The sequence below is a fragment of the Pangasianodon hypophthalmus genome, chromosome 4 (genome assembly GCF_027358585.1).
Source record: "Pangasianodon hypophthalmus isolate fPanHyp1 chromosome 4, fPanHyp1.pri, whole genome shotgun sequence".
Lineage (NCBI taxonomy): Eukaryota > Metazoa > Chordata > Actinopteri > Siluriformes > Pangasiidae > Pangasianodon > Pangasianodon hypophthalmus.
Window position 1 is genome coordinate 17,948,167 of NC_069713.1, and position 18,146 is coordinate 17,966,312.

The 18,146-nt window shown below is 40.5% G+C and overlaps 2 protein-coding genes across 4 annotated transcripts in view; both read left to right on the forward strand.

Annotated features, from left to right (window-relative positions):
- si:ch73-211e3.1 (mastermind-like domain-containing protein 1) overlaps window positions 1–9,988 on the forward strand; it is a 67,512-nt gene extending 57,524 nt beyond the window's left edge. Inside the window, exons 3-5 of the mRNA XM_026936021.3 lie at window positions 6,249–6,359; window positions 6,624–6,696; window positions 6,845–9,988. Coding sequence (XP_026791822.1) covers window positions 6,249–6,359; window positions 6,624–6,696; window positions 6,845–7,857 — 1,197 coding nt within the window. The 3' untranslated portion in view covers window positions 7,858–9,988. The remainder of the gene's footprint in view (window positions 1–6,248; window positions 6,360–6,623; window positions 6,697–6,844) is intronic.
- Window positions 9,989–13,477: 3,489 nt separating this feature from the next.
- The window catches only part of mtm1 (myotubularin 1), a 28,441-nt gene continuing 23,772 nt past the window's right edge, over window positions 13,478–18,146 (forward strand). The window contains exon 1 of one of the 3 annotated variants that reach the window (XM_026936037.3): window positions 13,478–13,602. The gene's annotated coding sequence lies outside the window, so the exon portion shown is untranslated. The remainder of the gene's footprint in view (window positions 13,603–18,146) is intronic. The other 2 variants (XM_026936036.3, XM_026936038.3) reach the window with 2 other exon arrangements.

Genomic DNA, 18,146 nt, shown 5'->3' on the forward strand with positions numbered 1-18,146 from the left:
CCTGTAGAACACTGAGCTCGTTTCATGACATGACATTCTAAGCATAACGCTTCACTAATTACTGACAAAATCTGAATACTTCTGTTAACAAATTTGAGCCAAATATGAATTTATGTCTGCAATATCTGCCATCCAGAAAGAGTTAGCCATTTACAAATGAAAAAATCTAAGTTATTGAGTTCAGGGTACTTTATCATTCTGTGACTTCAAACCACAGGCACAGTTGAGGCCAGTGGATGAGACTGGATGTGCATATGTGTGTGTGTATGTGTGTGTGTGTGTGTGTGTGTGTGTGTGTATTGTGTGTCCCTGCTGACCTTGCCCTGAGGAGAGGGGGAGGAATACAGATGGCATGAGAGATGGTTCCAGGATGATGAAGGGGCTGTTTTAGGAGCAGCACAAACAAACTAGCGTCCAGTGGGGAAACAAGGATAAATCCGTTACATTAGTAGCAGTACTCCACTGTACTAAACTGATACACTAAGATAAATTGATCTCCAGTGTGTGAAACCATAGCGTTTTTTTTGTTTAGTTTTGTTTTTTGGGGTTTTTTTTTACAGCAGTGTTAATCAGCGCTTCACCAAATGCTCCGTTAAGCCTGAGCTCAGTAAGCTGCACTAATAGGATGAAGGCACTTCTAGTGGTATGAATGTTTAGAGTGGGACTGATGATATGAGTGTGTGGGTTCTGCTCAAGTTCTGTGTGAGTTTCGATTCCCAGCACTGCACGCCTGAACCCAGCTGCAGCTTGAATGAATGGTGAATAAACCAACTGCGCTGCCAAGTTAACACTGGCCTGGCACCAACACTATCAGGTGTGTGTATGTTTGAGTGAGAGAGTTAGAGATGGTACAGGGTTAGTATTCTAACCATGCTGAAAAACAGGCATTATAAGCTGGTTCTAGCTGGATTTTTCTTCAAGGAAATGCTTCTACCAGAAATTGTTTTTATGTGTAACAAATCTTCTCTACTTTTTTCAGCTCCTCTTTTTCTCTTTCTCCTCTTTTTTTTTTTAAAGACGCATTCCAAGCCATTTTTTTCTGTGCTAATAAATGTACAATGGCTTTTGCTGCACGTGTTTCTATATACATCTGTAAGTGTGTCTGGTGTGTGTGTGTTTGCATGTGCGCGTCTGTCTGTCGGCCTGTGTTAGACAGAATGTGGTTGGGCAGCAGTGGATAGTTGGCATAAAGGATGGCACAAGCTGCCAACTCCAGGCTACACAGAAAGGCAAAGAGAGAGAGAGAGAGAGAGAGAGAGAGATGGAAAGAGACAGAGAGAGAGAGAAAGAGAGAGATTGAGTGTTGATGTGTGTTGTTTTGGAAGTAGGTCAAGCGTCATATTTATTAACATCCCCTTATGCCCAACTTGCCCCCCATTCCCTGTCTCACACGCTCTCTCACTCTCTCTCTCTCTCTCTCTCTCTCTCTCACCCTCTCACTTACACACACACACACACACACATTCATGCTCAAACAAAGTGCCACTTACTAGATAAATATACTTCTTCTAATCATTAAAAAATAAAACACACACACAGTTTGGTTGCCTAAGACAAGCAGACACATAATATAAAGTGAATACTCAACACTTAAATGTACAGTTTATCATTTTAAAAGTGTTTCTAGACCTGTAATAATCATATCATTGTAAACACCCCCTTAAACAAACTGTGATTTTATTAACTTTATTAACTGTGAATATTATTATACAATACAATGGACAGTTTCTTCATTTCAGGTTAAAGTTTTCTGGCCCAGAAATTAGCCTCACCCCCATTTAGAATAGAGTTGTTAATCATTGCCTTTTCCCCCCAAAAGGCAACCCATGAAACATATGTTTTTTCAACTTAGGGTTGCAGAACGGGGTGTGTTGTCAATGCTTTCACTGCGCTTGCAATACTCCTTACAAGCAGCAGAGGGCTCTAAAAATTACAAACAACTTCTTTAACCCTACTAAACTGAAATTTCATGTTGTCTTTAGAGCATTATTATTTTTTCTAAGACAGAAATGACAATTATTTCCCATGAAAATAGATATATTGGGATAACTAACAATACAAAAGTAGGTCAATATTGACTAATTTTAAAATCATCAAACTTCTGGGGAAAAATGGAAAAAGTAATTTGTCCTGCTGTCTACTTTATGATGTTTTCATTCACCATGTTGTTGATGACAATTATAGAGTGGTGATTTACGGAAAAATATGTAAATGTCAAATATATGAGCCTTAATGTTTAATTTGTGTGTGACTAATATCTACTAATTTAGTGTATATAGATATTTACTGGGGAGGCACAGTGGTGCAGTGGGGAGCGTGGGTCACTGTCTGTTTGGAAATTCTCTGCATATTATCCCAATGTCTGCATGGGTTTCCTCCACGTTCTCCGGTTTCCTCCTACCTCCCAAAACACATGTGTGTAGGCGCATTGTCCTTATGTGTGAATGTTTATGTGTTTGTCAGGTGCCCTGTGATGGACTGTCCTCTCATCCAGGGTTTATTCCTGCCTCACGCCTAGTGTTCCTGGGATAGGCTCTGGATCCATCGTCACCCCTGACCATGATAAAGTGCTTACAAGTGCTTAAAAGCTTACTGTGCAAGGCTGTGTTGAATCTGATTTATAATGGTTGATGTTACTGTCGAAAATGAGCATGCAATAATCTATTTACTAAGACTACACTTATGGTCAGTCAGTAGTTATTAGCTGTAGCATTATGCTTGCACTGCTGCTCATCATTTCAGTCCAGTCTCTCCATTAAGCATGGTTACTGTGGAGATAAAAGCCTGTTCACTGTGGCAATCAGTGTGTTTAGTATCTGCTTCTGCTCCAACAGCTGGACCTACGCCAATCCACACACACTCACACTCACACACGCAAGTGCACAGCTCAGTTCTCTCCAGTACATTACTCTGTCCTACTTTCTCTCTTGCTCTCCCTCACTTCCTTACCCTTTTATTTCATGTTTTGTCTCTTTTTGTCTCTTTTCCTCTGTCTTTATTTCCTACACTCCCTCAATGCCTTAATGTCACACACTCACACACCTGCTCGTAACGAGGTCACACAAAGACTGTCTCTATTTGTCTGTCCTTCCCACTGTCTTCTCCATCACTGTCGCTCACTGTTTCCCATGACAGTTCAACTTTAGCTCAGCCTATGTTTAGCACTACTGGGTGCGCCGGTGTGTATGAGTGTGTATGAGTGTGTGCTTCCATGGTGAGATGCAAGAATGGTGCAGATGGCTCACCGCTGTATTTTAGCATGCCTCAACAAATGTGTCAGACTCACACACGCGCACCCACACACACATACACACACACATACTGAGTCGTCAATGATTTCATTTAGATCCACACCAAGATCTGGGAAATGGAGATGTGGTCAAAAGGGAAAAAAGATAAGCCAAAAAAAAAAACTACAGTGTATAAAAAAAAGAAAAAGAAACACTCTTTTCAGAAAGAGAAACGTGAGGCTTTAATGGGTGTCTCAATGGGTCCATTAAGCTTTTTCGCTCGATCAGCTGCATATGTTTGGTGCAATTAAGGTCTGTCGTCAGTGAGTGGACGTGAGGATAGGTGCATCTACATGGTCACTGCACAATACACAGCGCTGGGAGCAAGGTCAAACACAGGAGGTCAGGGCTACACAAAATCAAAATGCCTTTAGCTGTCAAAGAGCATACAAATGAAAAGAGTAAATGCTGCAATTCAATATGCCGCAACACTATTGTAAAAAAAAAAAAAAAAAAGACAAAAAGACAAAAGTTCCGTTTTCTTATATAGCTTGAAGAGTATTTTTCCTTTGCTTCTTAATGTATTAATCTTATTTGCACCTTTAAGAGAATACCTGTGCTCACAATGATCAGTTCAGGTTGTTATCTGTACTGTATTGATGGTATACAATTGCTGAATGACAGGGCAGTGTGCTGGTAAAACGATGGCTTTGAGAAAGACACACTATTTAAATTCAAGATTTTCTCCGCTCCACTGGATGCCACAGGGGGGAACTTATCTCTCCCTTTGTTCCTTTTTTATACACACACACACACACACACACACACACTCTGCCACGGTTGCTTTGTGCCTGCCAGCTAAGGGAGCGGATTGCTTCGATAACCTCCGTCGTGATGTCTAACCTATTAAATGCACCCTGAATGCAATGAATGAAAAGCTCACTGTTATGCATAAAACAGAAGGTGTGTGTGTGTATGTGTGTGTGTGTGTTACTTAGGAAAGGAGGTTGCCAGAGGTTGTCATGAGTGAGAAATAGGGAAATTTTTTATGTTCCAATACTGCAACAACAGCAACATAAGTCATCTTCATATGAAGGGCCGTCGCTTTTTCCTCCTCTCCTTTTAGCATTCATTTCAGCAGCTTAGAATAATGAAGCTGAACCTTTTGTGCAAGCAGGAAATGCTCTCCATTGCCTGTAAGTAGGCAGGAAGCGATATGAAAAATTCACAATATGATAACCATACAACCCAAAAGTATCATAGTATTTGTTTACAACTTCACATTATCAAAGAGAATGACTGAAAACCACAGCAGAAAGGCATGTACTGAATTATTTAATAAGGGAAACTGATAGGATTAAAATGGTTGTTCCTACCCCTTTGGCATATTTCAAGGAACATGTTGTATTTAGAAATAATGTTTATTTTGTGAGGTCATTATCACACAAATGTTATGCCTCTGGTGTAAAAAAATATTAACTGTATAACTATTCCAGAGTTGTCATGCTATAGCATTAACATTGCTGCTTATGAGGTTATAATAGATCAGGCTATGTCCCTACTCTAGCATATCTTATTGCTGCCAATGCAACAGATGAGAAAGAGAGAATTTTTTGTCCCCTAAACCTTCTATACAATTAGTAACAGGGGCTATCCACACTTGTCTCCACACAAACAAAACAGTCTGGTGTGAACACTGATCATTGTAGTGATAGTGGTCCTAGCACTCATCTCTGAGGTATGCCAAAATCCCTCTCACATATAAATGTGTAATGTGGGTTGATTGCTGAAGAAACTCTGTTTTTTGGTGATGTCAGGTACAGGATTGCCAAATGTCTCTTCCGGCCAAATGCCAAATTCTTTTTTTTATAAACCAAATATGATTGCAAAAAGCCTAAGTGGGTGGTAAACCATGTAATCTGGAAACATTAGCTTCCAAAGCATGTGCTGTATTTGTTTGAAAGGGTGCACCTAATGCCATCTAGTGTTCATTCAGGAATAAATTGCATATTTCTTGCAGAAGCAGAAACATCACTATATTGCACTATGTATTTAATAGAACTTAAAGTGAAGCCCATATGACAATCTCTTGTAACCTAGACAAATAAATATCTATAAGTAGCTGCTTAAATGGCTTCTGCTTGATTGAAATTGCAGTCTTCAGGTCTTGGTTGGTAGCCATTACTCTAACAAGAGGATTTGTCCGTTCTTTGTTGTAGCTGCATATTGCCAGGAGTGAGGTGTAAGATCAATAGCAATTATCAGCAGTGGTGCTGCAGACGCAGGCCATTCATTTCACCAGTAGAGCAACACAACCCCTACCCCCAGCACACACTCATATACACACAAGGCCATGTTAGCACCTTGAAAGATAACATGCATGGTGTTGACGTTCATACTCATTTTTGCTATTAATTAAGAATGTAAGATTTGTTAGAGATCAAATTTAATGTAATTTTAATTGTTCAGGGTTAGGCTATGACTATGGTTAGCCAGCCTAGATCAGGCATAGCAGGATAGTTAAGGGTTGTGGTGGGAGTTTGTTTGTTTAGTTGTGGGAATCAGAGTATGGGAATATGGGAATGCCTGCTCAGACTGGAAGACTGGATGGGTGCAGCATTCAAGCAGAGCCAATTCAAACAACAGTCTACTGCTCTGGGAAATGGGGGCTGGTTTGAATCCTCTGTGGTTATTTACAGATATTTGTGGCCCAAGCAGCTGGGAGAAGAAGGCTATGATGAACATACATACATGATTGAGGTGTTGTGTAGTGGCAAGAACAGAGCTCTTGATCATAGGCAATTCTTTTTCAGATATGAGCTCAGATATAAACTACATTTGTACATGATTGCCTTTAGAAAATGAAATGAGCAAGGAGAGTGTGATAGACACTGTATTTTAATTCTGCCATCAGAGCGTGCATACTTTAGACATTATCAGATGTTTCCCTGTGAGACTGATAACCAAGTATGGAAATGGAATGTAAGCTGAATCTCTCTCTCTCTCACTCTCACGCAGGAACAGAATGTAGGGATGGTGCCGCATCTTCAAGACCCCTCTGCAGGGCCTCGTCCAGGGCAGGCCAGTAACTACAACATGCTGCTGAGGACTCAACTAATGAGGAAGCAGGTCAGTGCAAAAACCCAATACTGAAACAACAGTGGATTTTCTGTAACCAATTACTCTTGTAACCAATGACTTTCAGTATTGTGGTTGCATAGATCTGCTTCCAGCATTTGCTGAACATTATGCTCAGATTCTAATGATCTGATATGTTAAACCATTATTCCACTCTTACTGCTTTAGTCCAAATTGTTAGAATTGTGTGACCACATAGCATCTGCTTTTGCCCAGTTTTTTGACTGTATCAGTAATATTTTCTGTCTTGTGCAGGAAAAGCAAAGGCAGATAGAGCAAATGAATGGGGGACAGATGCCAGATTGCCAGCAGGTGGCACCATTTCAAGGTAGTGATACAACATGCTCACATATGGTAGTCATTACTACCAAAACTGTCTCATAATTTTTTTCATTTTTTACTTAAAATTGTGCTGCTAATGTGAAAAAGAAGGCAAGGAAACAGTTCCTCAAGATTTGCTCTGTTTTGTCTCACAGGTCCAGGTAGAACTATACCCCCTGAATGTGGTGGTTACCCTATGGGTGTACCCCAGCATCCCAACCCCGTCATGATATCCCAGAGTGGCTCCATACTACCCAATCGCATGAATCTTCCCCCTGGATCCTTATCCCAGGTGGGCCACTCTGGTCCCTACATGGGTGCAGCTGGCCCCAAGCAACCATTCTACCATTCCTCACAAGACTTAGGGATGCCCATGCGCCCAAGCCAGAGCTTGATGGGGGTGGGAGGTCCTCCAAGACAGTCTGCCCACCCAGGACATGTTGTAGCTCGACCGGGGATGCCTGGACCAAGTTTGGGAGGGGGTCCAACTAACCACCTCCGGCAAGCATTGCATCAAGTTGCCACTCTTCCTCCACGCATGATGTGTGCCTCTCAACAGCAACCACACTCACAATCCCAGCTGTGGCAGAGCCAACAAGGGACACACCCACACATGGACCCTGTGAACCACCAGCACCTCTTCCCCAGTGGAGGAGCACCTTCGGGCTGTGGAGCACCTCAGTTCCCACAGAGACCAGGTATGCCAGCCAACTTTGCTGCTGCTCGACCGCCACCAAACCAGCTAGCTCCAGGCATGGTAAGCAGACACATGCAAAAGATACCCCCTGGGCAAACTCTTCCCTCCATGAGCCAGCAGAGCCTTAGGATGCGGGATCCTCTGACTGCCATGGACATCATGAAGCCTGGAGCTCCAGCTATGATGGACCCAGCTCATGGCATGGCACCCCCAAGCTATCCCTCAGGGGACAAACACAGTCTGACACGAGGCTACAGTTCTGGACAAAATCCAGGAAGTAAACTACCCTCCTATGACTATCCACCCCAGCACCAGACCAATGGAAGCATGGCTGTAGGACCTCAAGGACCTGTGGGAGCTGGAGGAGTTGGAGGAGGCGAGGTGGACTTCATAGACACTTTAGTGGGTTCCAATGATGACTGGCTCAACAACCTTAACATGATTGATGAATACCTAGAGCAGAACTCATAGGAAAAGTCAATAAATTGTTGGTCAGCTAGAAATCCATTGTTCAAGAAGGTACCAAACCAAGCCTGAATAACTATCCTATACAAGTGAGAACTGATAGGTTGGAATCAGACAATGCCATGTGCCTGTATTGAAGCTGGTCACTGAGATCTGGGCTACTCTTAAACAATTTCGCAGTCCTTACAAGGGTTATTAAACAGTGCCCCTGAAAGGCATTTAAAATAGTCAACACCCAGTATACTGGCTGCCCTAAAGTTCTCACATCAAAAATTGCTCAAGGGTTCTCTCTAAATAAATGTGCTTTAACTGTCTTTAAGGACAGTTAATAATCTGCTTCCACTGGGCTTGGACACTGTGTAATGAGCTGATTAGTGTTTCCACAGCAAAGCAAACGAGGGCATTCATTCATGAAATATAATAACCTGGTGCAATTCACTTGGACGGACCACATCAAAAAGCTTGATGGCTTGCTTATCACAGTGGAAATACACATGATGTAGTAATATCTCATGTGAGCTGTTTGGTGGTATTTCAAAAGGGGCTTAATAATGTACATGGTAAACTATTTTGTAAAATATGTTTTTCGTAAACTGTAACATATAAAAGGGAAGTACACATATTTATACTTCTTTTGTGCAAATACATTCTTTAGATTTCCTTTGTAAATAATCAAAATGATAAGTATATGAAGAAGACGAAAAACAATGTTGTAAAGTAAAACAATTCAATTGATCTTGTAAACTCTATTGTAATTTGTAATATGCAAGACAATATTGTTAGTTTTTGCAGTAATACTATGTATTACAGTGTTGAAATATTCGTTATGGTTTTGACATAACTGGACTTCTGGTACTCCTGTGTGGCTAAAAAAAAAATTGTGAGGTCAATTTCTGACACTACTTGCACTACAAAAGTCCAGTGGTCCCCTATTTGTGTCTTCTATTCCAACACATTTTGCACTAGACATTGTTCTTGTCTTTGTCATAATCTGTACCATGTGGGGACACCTGCCTGACAGAGGGGTCACATCATATAGGGATTTTATATCTTTAGGCGCAAGTACGTACACATTACTCATCTGTATGTCAACTTTAGTGTACAAAATCTACACTAAGCCTACTCATGTTTTCAGCATTTTGAAAATACCGTACCACCATCCATTATGTAAGAGACTTGCAACAAATACCACTTAAAACTGCATACATTAGCCCCAGTGTTTTGTGCCAGAGTCCTGGGTTTCCCTTTGTTCGTGGTCTTTTGGCTAAGGGCATGAACTTTAGGCCATTCTGATTTGTGCTTTCTCTGTGATTATTCAATTTTGTCTTGTTATTTTTTAGATTGAACAATAAACTGTATAAATGCAAAAAATGGGTGATTTTTCATATTTATTTCAGTTTGCAATTTATTAAACTTATTTGCACACATCCTGCAGAATAAACACCAGAAACAAAGCTCGGAGTAACTAACAAATGAGACTTGAATCAAATTGAATCATAATTAAGTTTAATTGGTGATCTGAAGTGATCTATATTGCATTATCTATGATTGATGCATTTTATGTTTGGACAAGGCCGTTATATCATTTCCACTTTTATATCATTACTACTGATTACCCAGTCAAGTTGCCTGAAGGTTACCAAGTCTGTGTACAGCATGTGATGTTAAAATGCTAAACACTGCAGCAGAGGCTGGAAGACTATATCAGCACTGTATTATACCTGTAAGACTTAAGTCTGTACCCTATTAGGCTAGACAGACAAATGTTAATAAGTGTAAAACACCCTTATTAAATTCAGAATAAGTATATACTGTTGTTGTTGTTGTTCCTCTTTCTGCTGTTCCTGTTAGGGGTCCCCATAGCAGATCATTGGTCCGCGTATTTGATTTGGCACAGTTTTCACGCCGGATGCCCTTCCTGACGCAGCACTCGCCGATTTTATCCAGGCTTGGAACTAGCACTGAGGGCGCACTGTTGCACACAATCTCAGTGGCTGGGGTCGGTTCCCTGGCTGGGAATCGAACCCAGGCCTCAGCAGTGAGTGCGCTGTGGCCCAACCACTAGTCCTCCAGGGACCCCAGAATAAGTATATACTGTATAAGGAGTAATATTTGAAGAAAAAAATACTACATACAATTTTTTTTATTGGCATTTCCCATTTAATAAATACACTGGGGATTCTAAGTTATTGCTTAAACTTCAAATCTATCATTTATTTATCTAATATAAAGTAAAGTGAGCAGCTTTGCTGGGTTATTATTCCATCAGGATCCCAGATGACTGCTCGGAATCTGCTTTTAAATTAAATGAGCACCTTGTTCTGTAGGTAACAACAAGCCTTTCATATATCCACAGCAAACAGAAACTGCATGGCTTTTTGCAGCAGCCAGGTTTCTATAAACCTTGTTTCCTGTTCATAATATTTTATGTGGGCAGCACTGCGTGGCCACCACACAGTCTCAGCAGCCCTGGTTCGATCTTGAGCTCGGGGTCTGTCTGTGTCAAGTGTAGGAATGTGTGTGTGCTTGGTGACCTGTGATGGACAGGTGTAAGAATCCATAGTGGCCAGAGTTCCCAGAGTAGGCTCTGGATCCATCATCACCTTACCAATGATGATCTTTTTAAAACTTGTCCTTTTATATACTGTATAATGTGTATTACAATTAAAATACAATTGCAAGATCATCTATGATACATTATATTGCCATAAGAGTGTGGACACCTGACCATCACACACATATGTGCTTGTTGAGCATCCCATTCCATATTTAGTCCCCCTTTGCTGTTATAATAACCTCCACTCTTCTGCGATGGCTTTCCACTAGATTTTGGAGCATGGCTGTGGGGATTTTTTCTCATTCAGTGCAAGAGCATTAGTGAGGTCAGGCACTGAGGTCAGGCATGGATGTCTGGGGTGCAGTCAACATTCCACTTCATCCCAAAGGTGTTCAATGGGGTTGGGGTCAGGGCTCTGTGCAGGCCACTCGAATTCTTCCACACCAACCTTGGAAAACCATGTATTCATGGACCTCATTTTGTGCACATGGGCATTATCATGCTGGAACAGGAGTGGGCTAGACTCCTTAATTCTAGTGAAGGGAAGTTTTAAAGCTAATTTCAAAGACATTCCATAAAATTGTGTGCTTCCAACATTTTGGTGATAGTTTGGGGAAGGCTGACATATGGGTATGATGGTCAGGTGTCCACATACTTTTGGCCATATAGTATACTTTTTGTGACAGCATCAACCCTTCATTCATCTTCAGTAACTGCTTTATCCTGGTCAGGGATGTGGTGGATCCGGAGCATATCCTGGGAACACTAGGTGCGAGGTGGGAATACACCCTCGATGGGACACCAGTCCAATGCAGGGCACCATATACACACACACACACACACAGTCATACACTCACACTCTCATTCACACCAAGGGGAAAATTTAATGCATTCCTGCATGTTTTGGGAGGAGCAAGGAAACCTTAGGACACAGGGAGAACATGCAAGACTCTGCACAGCCAATAATCTGAGGTCAGGATTGAACCGAGGACCCTGGAGCTGCGCCCGTGTGAAGAGAAATCAAAGTATTCAGTAGTGTGTGGTAGATTGAGGTAAAACACCACTGTTATAATTTTCCCTTGTTTACGCATAAGGAATTCTGGTCAAAGACCCATGCACTGGGTGAAGAACACCAATCTCATATATCACAGTAAAATAGTTCTGAATATTTACATTTTCCTGAGCTTTGTTCAGCATACATTTATAGTATACAGAGGTATCACATAGGAACTGCTAGTTGGTGAGATCTTCCCTGATAACATCAGGATTCTGACCACTCCACTGCATCACAGTTCTTTATTTTTGTTTTATCTGTTTCACTTTGAGGTCAAAATTATGGTTTTGCTTCCACATTGCCTGCTGATACATCATTGCACCTGCATTTGTTCCCTTAGAAACGAGAAATTTAGATATACAAAGAGCGGTGTATGTAAAATGGGCCAGTAACTAAAATACTGCGAAATAATTAACTACAAACATAATTCATTTACATGCACAATTGCATAGTATACAAAGCAAGTCAAAGCCAAAGTGTGCCTTTAGTCATGACACAGCAGCTCTGCACAGCCTCAAAGCTAAGACAGGAAGGAAGTCAGTAATGGCAATGAGACAGCCCATTAACACCTTCTAAAATATCTTATGATTTGTTTATTTAAAAAAACATCACAATAAGCTGAACTGTGCGCAAGTACAAGTGAAAGAAAGCAGTGTCAGGGTGTTGCCCAGATCCTGTGTTATTCAGGAAATACAAAATACTTCATGGACATATTTGAGCAGTAGTAGTGCAACTGGCAGTCACTACGACTGCCTCTGTTCTCTGATCAAGCATAGCTTGACTCTCTCTGAGACCAATAAACTACTGACTATAATGTTCTACTGACCATTTTGTGTATGTGTTTGCGTGTGTGTGTGTTTAAAGTGGCATAAGCCATAGCCCACAATAGAAATCCAGTGATTTGCTTTGTGTAAAAGTCCTTAATGTTAACCAGCTGCTTCGCATCTGAGAGAAATAAACTGACACTGGGTAAAGCAGGGCAGAGTGTGCTGTAGTCAGAGGAACTTAAACTTTATGGCTTCCCAGTTGTCACTTTTATGAGACCTAGTACCCTAAGACTGTCCTCTGTTGAACCATTTGCTTGGGTGTGTAATGTAATGCAGTAGAGCAGGGCTATGCTACCTTTGGTTTATGTAAACAGCAAGCAGAGCTGAACTCTGGCACATTAACTGGTTAGGAATGTAAATCATGCCATGGCTTGATGAAGATAATAATAATGATGATAATATAATACAGCTTCACGCTGCTTTATAGAGAAAAGCTTTCATTCCAAAATTGTAGTTTTTCAGGCAAGATAACCATTAACTGTTGTATGTATTTCTGTATTTAATGTGTTTAATGTGTTTATTTAGCTATTTTTAAAGGTTATACTGTGTCATGTATCTTTACCAGAAAAGATTCAAAAGAAATGCTGATATCATTTTCATGCCAAAACTGACAAACTAGGAATACTAAAAAACAAAACCAAACAAAACAAAAAAATTAATTAATAGATTACTTAACTAAACCCTTAGGACTGGCACACAACTGTAAATTTGTTTTAGTCAAAGTTTCATGATATTAATACTGATATTAATAATAACACATCTGAATAGCACCACTCCCACATTGTTGGCTTTGGTTTTTTGATGTCATCAGATTCACTGGAACCAAAATTTCAAATGAATCATCTTATATTCATGTGGCTGTAAAAATTCAGGTTGTGTGAATTCAGGAGAACTTAGCCACTGTTCTCCACTAAGGCCTGGATATAACCCACACCCAGCCTGGGTTACTTCTGCATGTAAGACACAAACTCTTACTGTTTGAACTTTGAACTGGTAGTGTAATAAAAATTCTAATTTTGCAACTGGGGAATTCATTATCCATTATAGTCAAACTTTTCATTCTCAGTAACAGACATGACTTAGACGTTCGTCTTTAAGCAGCAGTAAGTTCTGGGTCTGAATTTGATTTGACTCCATACTGACACTTATTTATAGTCCGATCAAAAATACAACTCCTTTAAATTGTCGGAGTGGCCGACTTGACAAGCAGCCAATCAGGGCGCTGAGCGCGGTCACATGACTCGGGCAGAGCGCTTCCTGCGGCGGTGCTAAACAGTCTGGCCATTTCAACAGCGGACAATTGCACTTATCGGGTGAGTACATGCGCTAGCAAGCGACAACTGGCGTCCGGTTCACGTTGTGTTCTTTATACGAGCTTTTGTTTTATATTCTTGGCCTGCTGAGTTTAGGGTCCTGATTAAATTGGCCACTTGAGAGCAGTCTTTCAGATAGGCCCGAGCTATTTCCTGGTAACAACATTGTGCCTACGCGTTTTTTCCCCACCTGTATTCTGACAAATCCCGCCTCCTCGTTAAAGCTTGACTAGCACTTCGAGGTTAGATGCGTTCCATTGATTGGACAGTAAAGAAACAGCCAATCACAGTGCAGGAGGTGGGACATGACTAGCCAATCCAAGCTCAGAAGGCTGGGTTTGTTGGATTGCGGATGGGAAAAACAACGCTGTGCCTCTCTCCAGCTAAATAGTGTTTCATGTCCTAACTCGGACTCTTCGCAAACTCTGTTGATGGAACTGGGAGAAGTTGTAAAAGTTCTGGTTTTACACGTGTGTGCACTTTGTTGTCGCACTGATCTATTCGGCTTACTTAGTATTCCGGGTTAGATGGGGTTTTAAATGTTTTATTTTGACTCTGACTCCAATTTTCCATCGCATCAGAGTAGTGGTGGTAAGCGGTGTGTGTTCGTGTGCGCGCGCGCGTGTGCGTGGAGAGAGAGAGAGAGAGAGAGAGAGAAAGGGAAAGGGAAAAGGAGAGCTGGTTGATGTGAGTTGGTACCTGTAGGATCTCTGATCTTCTTCACGACTCTTTAGTGAGTGTGGAAGCACAGCTAGTTGGAGTTGGCAGAGCTGCCATGCTGTTTTATTACTTGTTTATCCGGAAGAGAAAGCTGAGGTCTGATCCTGCTCTCCTCTCCTCTCCTCTCTCATCCCTCTCAGGCGAGTTGTGCTCTCTGCTGTGGAGTAATGAGTCATGAAAGCCAGCTTTCTCTTCTGACCTGCAGTTCAGCTAAGCTTAGCTTACCCTCAGGACACAGCTCTTTTCTCCAACAGTCTGTTTAATGGGAGGTTTTACATTTGTAACTTTATTTTATTATCTAAGGTTATAAATATGCTCTAATAGTGAGTGTGTGAACTGTTTACAAGCACATGGGACACTTTTAGTGTGAGGAAACCTCCCCAAACCCCCTTAACATCACAGCACTGATGATTCAGGTTTTTTTTTTTATTCAGATTCATCCATCTGGTAAAATACAGCCACACATTCAATTCAACCTATCAGATCCTTTTTTCCCCCTGAAAGCATTTACACAGAAAAAAAACAACATTTTATGTCATGTAAACAGCATCTTTTTTGTTTTAATTCATCTCCGAATCAGACACACATTGTGTGGCTGGTGTCATTTTTAAACCCATTCAGTGAAACACTAAGCTCAGTTAGAGCTGTAGATAGCTATATATAGCTATAGCCACTATAACAATAACACATGAAAGGAGTTGATGGTGGTCTTCACTGTCATCATGTCATTAAGAGCAATAACGCTGCAGCTGCAGACCCTCATGATGCTAAGTGGTATTAACAGTGAGAAATCAATATACAGGGTGTCCCAAAAGTCTTCAGAGGGGACTGTGTATGCCAGTGCACCATGTGGGTTGTGCCTTCGTCAGTGATGTTCGTGGACGTCCGCGCCTGGGTTGGTCTGCAACACGTCCAGTCTTTTTGAATTTGTTAATAAGTTTGGCAGCAGTGTCGTGTGTGATTTGCTTACCATGTTTCCTGTTAAAGTTCATCGCAACCTTTCGAGAGCTTCCTGATCCAGCCAGGAGAAGGATTTCAATACGTTCTTCTTTTTTCAAAGGCATTGTTAAAGACTATCAGAAAAATATATATATATATATATATATATATATATATATATATATATATATATATATATATATATATAAAGTATGAAAAATATTGGAAGACATTTTGCTAAAAAGTGTTAATTTCCCCTGCATATGGACACTTTTTCTTTTTTTTGTATATTTCTGAGTGTGATGTGTGATACATGTGTGAACAAATCTCTAGCTCATATCCATATCATATTTGTGTCCAGGCTTTTAGTTTTGTATTAGTAGTTGACTGGCCCATGCAACAACCAGAGAAAGAATATAAACCCAACTTCATAATTCCAATATTTCCAATGTGTATATGTTTAACAGTATCCGCTTCATGGTGTACTGCAGTAACAGGCTACTCGGTCTGAATCACACCGCCTGCTGCACTACACGTTCAGCCGACACATGATCAGGCTGATGGTAGAATGTTGTTTCCGGGGCGGATTAATCAGCGTGCATGGATGACTTGATCATTTCCGAATCAAAATAAAGTGCAGCGCAAAGCTGTCGTATAACTCTCCTGTTACACAGTACACAGCCATCTTATGGTTAAGCATATCAAGAAGAAATAAAGATGCTAGCCAGGCAGAATTTCTTTTTTGCTTTGCAGTGCAAGGAGAGAACACCACAGCTCATAGCTGAAAGGTGATTTGATGATGTTTTGTTGCTACATCAGGCGCTTTATCAGTAGAGGATAAAGACTGTGTCTACACAATCACCCCTTCCTCAGGAATTCACAGACTCCCTTGTCTGAATTAATGTAGTTAGCCAGATGTATTGTTATTACATCACATTATTATTTGTCCACCCCATAGTATAAACTTCTGTGCCTACCCAAATGCCTTTATAACAACATCCTTCCACTTTTAGATCATATAATGGCATAACATCATGAGAGAAGGTATGGCATCATGTCGTCTATATAAATAACTAGTACAAGACACTATCAGCGTCATCCTTCTAAGTTCCCATCTGACGATCTGAATTAGCTGTATGTTCTGTAATACAGATATAGACAGCAGCAGCAGTCATGAAGTCATGTGGTCTTGCTATTACAACGTGTGCCTCGGTTTCCTCGTGAAGTGCGAGAGCACAATGCAGCCGGCTATTTGGTTTGGTGTCGAGTTGCTTTGGATTTGCACTTAATTACAGACACTGTAAGCTAAATTTAGCATGAGTGGTGACTTCAAACTTTATTTAGGCGTAGGTGAAGAGTGTAGCGTACATGTCCAGTCAGAAAGCTGCAGTAGCTGTTTCCTGTTGTTGTCTTATGCTACACTCAGGATTTGATGTCATGTTCAAATTTCACTTCAGGACCTGGCTCATATTTACTTTTCCAATATGCTTTAATGGAAGTCCCAATGTTTTTTTTTTGTTTGTTTGTTTGTTTTTTCTCTTCCAAAAACCATGCACTTGTTGATATGCTGTAATAATTCTGTATTTATATGTATTTATTTAGTAGACGCGGTTTAATCCAAACCTTTTTACGATTGGGACATGATATAATGCAAGCAGCTGAGGTGTTGCTCAAGTGTTCAGCAGTGGCTCTCTGACATTCAGGCTCTCTCAGAGCTTTGAGCAATGAGCCATCACCGCCACCAAATTTCACACTTCAGTGTGCTTTTGTGAAACATGCCACAAGTACACCATTAGAAAAAAGAGTCCTTTAACTGGTTAGTGGTTTTAGCTTTCTAAAGGGGTTATATTTACACTCTCAGAAATAAAGGAACCAAACTGTATTTGACCTGGTGCTATCAAGGGGACGTGTTTCATCCCTTTTATATATGCATTAAAACTAAGTGTATGATTAGACTTTAAGGACCGCTACATTAAAGGCTAAATAAACTTACACAGAATGCACTATTCTAGGTAAAAGATGGTCCAAAACATGCACCCTTTATGGGTATTTTTTCTGGCGATAAGGCAAAACTACTGTTCAGTAGCTTTATTTCTGACAGTGTGGAACTTTTTGTGAAAGGGGAACCTCTGTTGTTGTTCCACAGGAGGACAAACTGAAACCCATTAGGGTGCTGAACCTTTTTTTGAAGTGTAAAATAAGAAAAAAAAAATTGGTCTATTTTAATTTAGGTGCACACATTTCACAAAAAAAAAAAAAAACAGCACCAGTGTAGTTTTACATACTCCATAAATTTCTTTCAGTAGCTGACATCTTTGCAATATGAACATTTATCCATTATTACAGAAAGGTGAAGAGCAGTTTTGTCATTAGTTTACTGGAAAGCAGCTCACACTGATGACTGTTTGACTCCCACCACTCAGTCTAACACACAGAAGTGATCTGCTGACCAGCTTGGAGAGTAAAGCCTTTTTTTCTGTTTGAATAGGAACAGAAGGTGGCCATTAATGAGGACAAAACACAACAAACTGTAATGTAATGTTAAGGTAATACAACTTCAGTATTATGTGAATGTAGCAAATGGAACAAATTATCCCTTATTTGAATTCTCAGGTCTGATTGGTCACAATTGGCCATTCATTGTCTATAACAGCAGCTCTGACAGAAGTGGCAGCTGTAATTCAAATGACAGATTTAAATAAATGCACTTGCTCTAATATATTATTGTTTCAATAGTAACAGTACATTCACAGAAACTTGCCATGTAATCCACATAATTCTAATAATAAATTGATTAGTAGTTGATGTGGTGATCTTTTCAGTAGATCTTTTCAGAGATGATTATTTAACATCTATGGAAGGAGTCTTCAGTGTCAGTGCTTTTT